The sequence below is a fragment of the Zingiber officinale genome, chromosome 9A (genome assembly GCF_018446385.1).
Source record: "Zingiber officinale cultivar Zhangliang chromosome 9A, Zo_v1.1, whole genome shotgun sequence".
In the NCBI taxonomy this organism is placed as follows: domain Eukaryota; kingdom Viridiplantae; phylum Streptophyta; class Magnoliopsida; order Zingiberales; family Zingiberaceae; genus Zingiber; species Zingiber officinale.
Genome location: NC_056002.1, coordinates 3,106,036 through 3,117,311, shown reverse-complemented (window position 1 = coordinate 3,117,311; position 11,276 = coordinate 3,106,036). Strand labels below are relative to the sequence as shown.

General features: G+C 36.6%; 1 protein-coding gene across 2 annotated transcripts; it reads right to left on the bottom strand.

Annotated features, from left to right (window-relative positions):
- Positions 1-164: 164 nt before the first annotated feature.
- Positions 165-7,535, bottom strand: LOC122020185 (glutamyl-tRNA reductase, chloroplastic-like). Of its 2 annotated transcripts, XM_042577987.1 has the most exons (4): positions 6,967-7,535; positions 2,950-3,512; positions 1,746-1,987; positions 165-1,621 (listed from the first exon to the last, which is right to left on the bottom strand). In XM_042577987.1, exons 2-4 carry the CDS (start codon positions 3,200-3,202, stop codon positions 488-490), a joined length of 1,629 nt encoding a protein of 542 aa, XP_042433921.1. In that variant the 5' UTR covers positions 3,203-3,512; positions 6,967-7,535; the 3' UTR covers positions 165-487. The 2 variants fall into 2 exon arrangements, with proteins under 2 accessions (XP_042433921.1, XP_042433922.1); XM_042577988.1 differs by lacking the exon at positions 2,950-3,512.
- Positions 7,536-11,276: the final 3,741 nt, after the last annotated feature.

Sequence of the window (11,276 nt, the reverse complement as noted above, 5' to 3'; positions counted from 1 at the left end):
AGCGATAACCTAATCCTCCCAACGGCCCATCGGTAGTTGGGAGTTGCACCAGTGGAAATAGAAATGTTTCAGGTCCCAATTTGCAAGAAACGAAAAAATTGTTTCAAAATATTTTAAATGGAATTATAAAATTTAAAAAGTTTTTAAGAATAAGCTAGAAAATATCAAAACAAAGGGTAGCTTCCATGTGCTTAATATAGTCAAGAAGAATTTAGTATATCACAACAGTGAATCAAAGAGACCAATTACAGGACTTCAGCCGCAATAGGATACATGCAATATGAAATATCAATACAATACTATCAGCCAACTCTATGCAAACTGACACAAAGTATCATCGATTCTTTTATTGTAGAAGCAGTGAAGCAAAGAATCAGAGAATCCAGATGCAGTGAAAGTGACCAAAAGGTTGGTTTGTTTATGGAGTTTCACAAATCTTTACTGCAGAAATGTATCGAGCTTTTCCTGTACATTGTTGGGTAAGTTCTCAAGCTTGGATTTTCTCTACCTTGGCTTTGATCTTCTGCTCCAAGATTGTTTTCTCCGTGTCCAGACTGAACATCCTGTTGAGAGCATGCATGTTTTCGAGGGTCTCGTCGAGAGTCCTGCTATCACTGCCATCGCATCTCAGGTGCTGTAATGGACCATGAAGAAGCTTGTTAACTATACCTGTGCTAAGATCATCAATGGCCTTTCTCATTTTTTTTGTCAGTGCATCTTCACCGACCTTTTGTAGGCATTTATCGAGCTCCAAGGACCTAATTCTATCGGCATAAGTTCTTAGCTTCTTGATCGTAGGGACAGTCTCCAGAGAATCTCTCCATGCTTCAAATCTCTTGAGCTCCTGAGTGATTATTGTCTGGGCTTCCATTGCCTTCCTCAACCTGTCTTCCTTGTTAGCTTCAACAACCTCCTTAAGGTCATCAACATTGTAGACTCTTGTATTCTTAACGTTCGAAACACAAGAACCGACATTCCTAGGGACCGAAATGTCAACGAAAAGCCTTATGCCCCCCACATCCTCACTCGCAGGAGGAAGGACTTCAACATCTTCTTTCAGGAATAATGGCACATCTGATGCTGTGCTTGTAAACACCACATCAGCTTCAGCAACAGATGAGTGCATTTCACTGAAAGGTCTGTAAATGATTTCGATATCGTTGAGCTCCTCACGAATGGCTTCCACTCGTTCCGCTGACCGGTTCACAACCACAGCCTTTTTGCACCCTTTAGCAGCCAAATGTTTGATGGCAAGCTTCCCCATCTTGCCAGCCCCTACTACCAGCATTCGGGCTGATTGACCATGGGGTTTCGGGAGCTTCATGAGGGCCAATTCTACAGCCGCTGAGCTTACTGATACTGCTCCAGACGCTATGTTTGTCTCACAGCGTACCCTCTTTCCGGCTGTTATGGCATCCTTAAACATTCTGTCAATGTTTTTCCCTAGTCCTCCGCTGACTTGACCGACCCTCACAACTTGTTTAACTTGTGCAAGGATTTGTCCTTCTCCTAGTACTAGAGAATCGAGTCCAGCTGATACCTCAAACAAATGCCTACTGGCATCGCTATCATGAAGCAAAAAAAGATGTTCTCTTAGCTCTGAAACTGGAATTCCACTTGTCTACAAACAAAATTTGAAGACATATAAGAAGTGCAAAGTTGTTTTTTTCACGTTATGCAAAAAAAAACCTGAATTCATTCTATAGTGAACTCTTATATTCAAATTACAAGGCAAGAAAATATACCTTGGACATCCATTCTGTTACTTCTCTTATTCCACGGTGCCAAGAAAGAGCAACCACATAGATTTCCATTCTGTTACAGGTGCTGAGAACTGCAGCTTCTTCTATATGATTCAACTTGCAGAGCTCACCAACAGCATGAGACCATTGTGCCTCTGGAATGGCAAGCTTTTCTCGCATCTCCACAGGAGCAGTATGAACGCTTAGACCAATAACAGCTATGCTGCTTCTTTCCTTCATATAACCTGAAAAGAGCCACAACAAAACATGGTAATCCAGCAAAATTTACCACTTCGTGCAGATGATGATAGTCTGGTTTTAGAAGGTCAAGCAAACATGAAACTAAAATCTTAATTACTCATCACACGCATAAACATTTATTTATTTTCAGCTTCTTTATCTATATGTTGTAATAGACTCGAAGTAGGGCAAAATGATGTATAATCATCACAGTCATCACAACTAGTTTGGATAATTATATTGGTGAAACGTGGTCACTATCCTGCCGTTATAATGTTTCCTGGAAAAGAAAAACTTCAAATTGCCAATACAAAGCTGGATAACTAATGGCTGAAAGCTTGTGTGACCATCTAAGAATGTCTACTTATGAAATTTAATCTAACAACTTGCTCTATCTCACACTAATCTGGTCTGAGAAAACTCATAAATGCACATCTAATGCGTCATGTGTTGCTATCTGTAAGATCATATACTTCTGTATTATTTTGTTATTTCTTTTGCTCCCTTTGTGCTTTACTTTTTTGTTTGACACCAAAGCCCAATAACTAGAGATTGATTGGCAATCATGTGGGCTAATACATATATAATTTATGTCTTCTCTCCACAGCTTAAGCTTTATAACTCCTTGAGACAGTGAAGGAATTAATGAAAGTTGAATGAGATGCATTTCACATCATGTCTTCATTAAGAATAATAGTTTAAATAAGAGACATTGTCTTGATTTGCTGCACAATAATTATTATTCATCAGCAAGCTAATCATATTTACTTCTCAATCAAAGGTAGGAAGTTAAACAAATAAAGGCGGTCACCAGTATTATTTTCAAAAAATAGATAGATAGAGACAAACACAAATGTAAAGAAAATCTGCGGTGAGAGTAATTTTTGCAAGATCAGGACTTGGTTATTGAGATCTCAGAAAATCATTTTCCAATAAAAAAGTTGCTCTTTTTTGCCCTAAAACTTACGGTCGGTAGATAATTTCAACTGCTCAAGGGCAGAGATACTGGCCGCTGCCTTCTCTTCGTGATCCACCAGAGCCTCGCAACGCGGACTAGGGCGGCGCACAGAGCCTTTCCGACCGACCTTAAACCTAAGCAATGAGGTTCCAGCAGCGACAGGCGAAGAAGTGGAATTGGGTATCCTGTTTCCATGGAAAGTCTCCGCCTTTGTGGCTGCGGTTCCTGGAAAGGCTATGGCGAGGCCCCTTGCAGCTGCCATTGTCTCTCATGAAACAATTGATGAATGTGGATTCCAACAAGGTGGAGAAGGAAAAGGGAAACGTCTGTTCGCAGTAGCTGCCTCCGTGTCCACTGTATCGATAGAGCCTTCTCCTGTGGTGGATAAGCGAGAGGCGGAGATAAATTGGAAGATCTGGGGCGGCGAGCAGTGGGACCTGGACGATCGCGTGGGCACCCGGTGGATGTGGCAGGGAAGGAAGCAGGAGATAGGAGATATCGTAATTTGGGCTCCTTTGTCTTCCGATTGGCTGGCCACTACATGATCTATCCACCCGTCTCCTCTCTCTTCCCTGTCACATTGCTGATCTTCAATTTTTTTTTTTTTTACAAATATACGTGACTAAAAAAAATAAAAGTAAAATAAATACGTGTTCAGGGTGAATAACTAAGAAATTCAATAACCGTTAGTTATACATCAGAGAAAAAATTTTGATAACAATCTAAATACTTTACCTGGCTCCATAGCACTAGGCTACTAGGGATAACAAGGTGGAGATATCCTTATTATTCAATCTATCCATTTGTTATATGACCAGGATAAGTCTATATTATTTGAGACGGATTAACGGGGACGCTGAGACGAACATATTCATCTTTTTTACCACCAAGATAAGTCCATATTATAGTTATTACAATTTTATAGTTGTCGTGGTTATTACACTAATTATGATTTTATTGTTATAATATAAATATTATTAAATAATATAAGTCTATATTGTATCAACTATGATTTAATAATTATTATTCATTACTTTAAAATAGAGATATGAGCATTCAGTTAATTTGATCAATAATCGAATTGAATTAATCAAATATCATTTAATCGAATTGAATTAATTGAATATATATATATATACTATAATCAAATTATAATCACTCACAGTGATCTCCTGAAGAAGTCGTAGAAGAATCGTTGGACGACGAAGACGCTGCCGTTGTCGGAAGCACGATCACGAGTAACCGGAAAGCGCTTCAAGGTTCACGAACCAAATCTCATAGCCTAGAACGTTCTCTTTCCCTCAAACACGATCACCTCATGCTTTTGCTCGTTCTGTCTGATCACCTCCGATCCTTTTTCTCATTCCACATACTGATCTTATCTTGGACGCCTTTTATAAGAAGAAAGAGGAAGACGAAGGGGAAAGGACGCCCCTTCATCTCTTTGACGTTTGCAGAAAGGAGAGATGAAGGGGAAACAACGTCCCTTCGTCTCCTATCAACGCCCAACATCTCTCACTCGTCCAAGTTAATACATAAGGTTATATGGTCACATAGACCATGTCAGTCACGTAGACTACAAGGTGATCATATCATAATGTCAAAATCAAACATTAATTGGTCACATAAACCAAATAAGTCACATAGACTATTTGACGATCAGGTCACGAAGATTAGAGCAAAATTAATTAGTCACAAAGACCAAATAAGTCACATAAATTTTATGATGATCATGTCACGAAGACCATAACATTAATTAGTCACAAAGACCAAATAAGAACATCCATTCCATACATTAGGGAAAATGGTTCGTGCGACAGCAAGCATACTGAGCATTTATTGCTAAGAAGATTGGTACACCTTATGTATCTACTCTTTAGAACGAATCAGAGGCATCAATGACTTGTTTTTACCCTAGATTAAATTATTTACATCAATATGAACATCTCTAATCCCTCATATTGACTATACGTCAAGAGCATGTTCAACATCTTCAATCAAATAAACTATTCACAATTACATTTTATGTACTAAACTAAAAATATAACTGGTACCAGTGAATAAATGTCATAGATGTAAATCAATCTTAATCTTCCTTTTTAGTTAGAATCTATTCATTCTAATAACTGGCTTTCCTAGTTATGCTTCATAGACCGAATCATTCATAGCCAATAGGAAACATACTAAAGTAGTAGACATTGATCAGAACTTTAAGCAGACGGCTAAATAGTTACTTAGGGTAAGATTGAGATTAACTTATAATCTCAAGGGTCTCACATAGTAGAGAAGCAGGGATCCATTCTCTTACTACCCTTCTTGTCGCATAGCACATGTGGTATGAATGTACATGCTACGATATTATTCTCTTTACTAAAAAGAGCGCATGTTTTCCCAAAGTTTAACATCGAACATATTTTGATCTAAACATACCTAATGTTTAATCTTGAATTCAACACATGAATTCCAATCTGGTCTTACGCAGATTCAGTAAATGGTTAGTACATTTACCACTACAAAAAAATACAGCTTTATCGACGAGTGTACCGATGGAATTTGTAATCCGTCGGTAATTCAGGATATTACCGACAGAATCTAGATTCCGTCGGTAAAGTCGTCTAAATCTAAACCCTAGCCCCTTCCCTTTCTTTCCATGTGTGTGGTGGCTCCTCTCCTCTCCTCCTCCCCGATTTCACCGGTAAGAGACACTCTCCCCTCGTTTTTCTCTTTAATTTTCCGAAGTGGCGCCTCCTCTCTCTGTGGCCGCCAGCGCCCTGCTAGCCTTTGTGTTGGCCGACGCTGGTCGTTGCCTGCCGCCAGCGGCCTGCTGGCCGCTGTGCCGGCTGCCAGCGGCCTGCTGGCTGTTGCGTTGAATGCTGGTAATCCGGCTATGCCAGACGCTACTGTGGCGGACGCTGTTGTGCCGGACACTGCTATGCCAAACGCTAGCCCTAGTTGTGCCGGATACCGCCAGCAACTTGCTGATGGTTGTACATTTGATTATCTGAGAAATCCGGCAGGTTGTTGGTGATGATTAACTTCTACAAATAGTGCCAAAATCAAACCATATTTGTTGGTGTTATAAGTTATATCAAATACAATAACATCACCAAATACACTATATGCCCTTCTTGACACATGATCAACCCAAAAACACCTACTAAATCTGTTATCTGAATCAGTCTCGTAGGCAAAGAAAAAAGCTGAATTCTTCTCTTGCTCAGATGTAAAAAACTCGATAAGTGTTTCAGCATCAATACCCTTTTGTTCATCCCTTAGATTTCTCTCAAAGTTTCTAATATCAATTTCTGTACAACCTACCCCGTTCATGAAAAACTCAGGATGCATATTTGTTTCCACGTCACTTGATAAGTGTTTTTCCTGCTCGTGCGATTCCTTGAACTAAATCTGGCTTCTCGTACATATTGGTTATAGAACGAATATGCATCCTCTAGAGATGAGAATTTCATTCCAATTTTTTGTTTTCGATCATCAACAACTTGGGGAATGAATTCCTGATCATCAACTTTATTTTCTTCCATTTCTGGCCACCCTCGCATTTTATTTGACAATAGATAAATAAATAAAAACTGTTCCAATTAATAGAATAAAACAAAAGTGATTCTGATATAGATACAACATCAAATCATAAATATGATATAAATAAAAACTCTTCCAATAAAAGTGATTATGATATAGATGCATCAAATCCTAACAGAACATCATCTAAGTTAAACATGAAATTGAATGTCAAGAATACAACTATAAGTGAAATGTAGCACTGTTTAGGTTTCTATATATTACTTGAATCTCAAAGTTAAACACCTTGAATTGTTTCCATAGGACTTTCAACTTAGGATTGTCTTATTATTTCAATTTTCATAGCACATTCTCATATAAACAAGCATATATGTATAGGCTACAGAGCTGAAAAAAGCTAGTTGTTCAAGAAAAAAAGGCTAGATGTTCAGGAAAAAAAGCTTTTATCGGAGAAGGATTTTCCTCGCGAAGAGAGGAGGGAGAGCTCACGCTTCTGCTAGGGCTCAGAGGAGAGGGCCTGACACCGAAGAGAGGGAGAGCTCGGCGCTTCTGCTAGGGCTCGCGGCAGAATAGAACCTGTCGGTGAAGAGAGGGAGAGCTCGGCGCTTCTGCTAGGGCTGGCGGCAGGAGGGGACTTCGCATAGGCAGTAGAGGACTCGCGGCGGCAGGAGGGGGAGAGGTCTGTCGCGGACTCGCTTAGGCAGGAGGGGACTCGCGGCGGCGACAGGAGAGGGGAGAGAGCAGAGCTCGGCGAGGGTGAGAGCTCGCTAGGGAGGGAGCAGCGCTCGGCTCGGGAGAGAGCAACGCTCGACGAGGGAGAGAGCAGATCTCGGCGAGGGAGAGAGCAGAGCTCGGCGAGAGAGCAGCTCTCGGCGAGGGAGAGAGCAGAGCTCGGCGAGAGAGCAGCTCTCGGCGAGGGAGAGAGCAGCACTCGGCGAGGGAGAGAGCAGATCTCGGCGAGGGAGAGAGCAGCGCTCGGCGAGGGAGAGAGCTTGTGGCGGCGCCGCGCTTCTACTAAGGTTTAGGAGGTGGCTCGCGGAACGCGAAGAGGAGATGAATTCTGTTACGTTTTTTTTTCTTTTGTTTCACGCGCTTGACGCTGCTAACGTGGACTTCGTTGCGTTTTTTTTTTTTTTTCTCACGCGCTTTTGTTTCGTTTGTTTCACGCGCTTGACGCTGCTGACGTGGACGACACCGCACGACGTCGCACCATAAGCACCACAGCACAAGAATTCTGTTAACCAAATTTTTAAACCCAAACTCAAAATCAAGTTTAATTAACCAATATTTTTAAAAATAAAAATTGAATTTCTTAATTGACCAAATCGAATTTTTAAAATAAATCAAGTCGATTTAATTGAATAGTTATAAGTTACATACCTCTACTATAAGGGCAACATGGATATGAGTGAGTAAGGCGTGCTTTTAATTTTTGCTTTTTTTAAAAAAAAATAATTCATGGCCGTGATGATTTAAAAAACATTTCTGTATTTTTTTTCTTATAATTAAAGTAAAATTTTAACATACATTTAGTTTAAGTTATCATATATAATCTTGATTATATAATTATCAAATAATTACACAATTAAAATTATAAGAAATAAAATATAAGCTTTGTTTGATTCAACTAGTTTAGAAGATTATAATATATAATTAATCAAATTTATCATTTATTATATTATCCTTATTCAAGAAGTACACACCTTGAACATCTATCTTCTCACCCTGACCTCACTGTAGAAGTGCTTCACCACCCTCTCATCCTGACCCTATATCCGCCACGGCGCCACCCCTCCTTCTCTGCAAATGCTAGCATCTTCTCTCCTTCTGTTCCGCTGTGAACTTGGTCCAGAACCTCTTCCTCGACATCATGAACTATCGATATGCTGCCAAATCCTCGCTCGACGACTCCATTTTGGTGTTCTTCTTCTTTGTCTTCCAAAAGTTGTTGCGCCAGCTTCTTGTCATTGAAGACAGGCGTCTTCTCTAGAACATTCCTCTTCCACTCTTTCATCGTCGCCGCCCTTTGCCACAGTGGTTTCTCCTTTTGTCATTGTTCTCCGCCACGCGAATTGTATCTTCCATATCAAGCCGCTCCTTGCTCTTCCGCGTTGTCTTGACCACTGCATGCATCGCTGGTCTTTCAAACACTAGGGTCTTCCCTAATCACGCACTGGCTGGTGGGATGCGGTTCATCCCCTACTCCGATTGGAGGATAATTTTGAAAATTTTTTATTAACTCTATAATCATAAAAAATCTTACACTTCCAAGATATTCCAATTCAGAATTAAATAAAAAAAATACAAAATTGTTTTATAAAAAAATTAAAATTGAAATATATAAATACATTTTAGAAAATCATTAAATATTAAAAAAATGATGTAAATAATTTCATTGTCTTAATTAGATATGAATGAAGAGGTTAATTGGGCGAATCTATCTGATGTCTTGTATTAATCAAATTGGTTGGATCGAAACATGACATATCGATCGTAGCTAATTATCGGTCGAGCCTAAGCAAGCATAACTCGTCAGATCCAAATCTTTCAATTGATCTAAAGCCTAACCCCACTAATCAACCTATGGCTTGACTTGTCAACCTATGGCTTGACAGATCCAGTCAACTTAACTATTTCTCACTGGAACCATTCAATCACGCCAAGTTGACTAGTTGATTTTTTTTTATATATACTTATAAAAGGACCAGCACATAAAAAGATATCGCATGTCTTCTATCATTTAAAATGTGTTAATATAGAAGGATTGTTCACGAGAATGGATTGAAATCCAGGTCATCATGATGCCTTCTTTGCCTGGCTGGCAATCCATGGAAGGCAAGTTCTGCAGACGGCCTTAAACTGGAACACAAGTATAAAATTACTGTATTTATATTTTATAGTACAAATTTAAATTTTTATATATGTGCCAAACTATTGATGGTATATATGAATAAAAAATATATGATATATACAACTGTAAATAATGAAAGTAGATAATATAAAATATGGAGATATTATAATGCATAGTCAATTTTTATAAAGGTCAACTTGGAGTGTCCGATACAGCCGACCCTACAAGTGATAAAGGGAAAGTACGGCCCCGCCCATGTCTCATGAGAAGAAGATAAATATAACTAAAAAGATAAGTGGATGAAAATTAAATTATACACGTGTCCGATAACATAAAGATAAATTAGAAAACTGAGTAAACTATTATATCTGTCTTAATTATGTCTTTTATTTAAATAGTTTTTTCTTAACCACAAATTGTTTGACCTCCTTTTCATTTTTCTGTTAGTGTTTGTTTGGCAAGCTGTTCTAAGTTTTAGATAAAAAATTTAATACTTTACCAAGTAGACTCATTTTGTCAAATCCAAATTGATTCATATTTATTCCATAATAAAATTCTAGAAATGAATAAAATCAACTAAGTATTATATTATTATAAATTCTTGATTCAAATTTTTTTAATTATTATATATTAATATTAAATAACATAAATTTAAACCAGCTTATTTACTGGTTTTTCAAAAAAAAAAAAAAAATCTTATCACATACAATAAAAAAAATATTACATAAAACAGTATTTTATCATCTTCATAGAAAAATGATATTTGTCCACGTATATAAATCTATAGTATAATCTCCAATTCAACTATATCACATACTATATAATGTATAATGCATAGTAGATGAGATTTTCTAATCTATAAACTATAGATCAGAAAATGATTCACTGATTATAATTGACAGATTATGATAAATTTTATCTAAATTAATTTATAAAATGAACCATCTTCTAATCCGTAAATTCTGGATTATAGGATCCATGCTCAATGCATAATAAATGGTAATATATTATAGTATTTGATATTAATAATTTAATAGGTAAAGTATAGAAAATAAATTTTCAATCAGTAAGTCATGTGAAATATTAATTTTAGTCCCATGTCGATTTAAATTGGATAAAAAATAAAAGGGAAATTTAAATTATCATTTTCGTTAAAAAGTGTCTTTTTTTAACTAAAGTTAAACTTATTTTAATTTATTTAAAATTAATGTATAAAAGTATATATTAAATTAATTTATTATAGTAAAAAATAATTACGCCACTCACATCATGTCATCAAATTATAAGAAAAGAGATAATATGGGTCCATTTATAACGACCCTCCAATGACATGGTGCGAATATTAAATTAATTTATATAACTATACTGTAATAATATGTGATTTACAATAACGTGTATTGCGGCAAGTCGACAACTGACTTATATATTAAATTAATTTATATTATAGTAGCTAGGCGATTTACATTAACATATTGTGCCAACTAATTGTTTAGCTGATATAATAATATTAAATTAATATTACAAGTAACAAGATGCTTATTTAAATTTATAAAGTTGTTAAAATCAAAACAAACCAATGAAATTTTATAATATATAATATTTTTTCAATTTATAATTCTAAAAAAGTAAATTAAAATCAAATGAGAAATCTCTTCTACTCTACAAATGGAAGCTACATAGAGCTGGGTAAAAAGTGAGTTAAATCAAATTAACTAACTGAATGTCTGAATTAATTCCAAGTTAAAATTTTAATTAAGTTAATTTAGAAATTTAATTTTTTTAAAAATACTAATTATTTAATTAAATCAATTCAATTTGTTTTCAAATTTAGAATTCAACTATAGATGATTTTTAACAAGATTGATTAAAATCAAAATGGAATAAAAATATAGGTCGATTTAGCTTTCTGTCAAATTAACTGATAAAAAGTTCGAAATTTTAATTGAAT

What these genes read in the sequence shown, in the direction of transcription:
- LOC122020185 (XM_042577987.1), bottom strand. Translation starts at nt 3,202, where the DNA reads ATGGCAGCTGCAAGGGGCCTCGCCATAGCCTTTCCAGGAACCGCAGCC. An exon ending in GTTGAAATTATCTACCGACC is followed by an intron (nt 1,988 to 2,949) that starts GTAAGTTTTAGG and finishes GGCTCTTTTCAG; the next exon opens with GTTATATGAAGGAAAGAAGC. An exon ending in TAACAGAATGGATGTCCAAG is followed by an intron (nt 1,622 to 1,745) that starts GTATATTTTCTT and finishes TTTTGTTTGTAG; the next exon opens with ACAAGTGGAATTCCAGTTTC.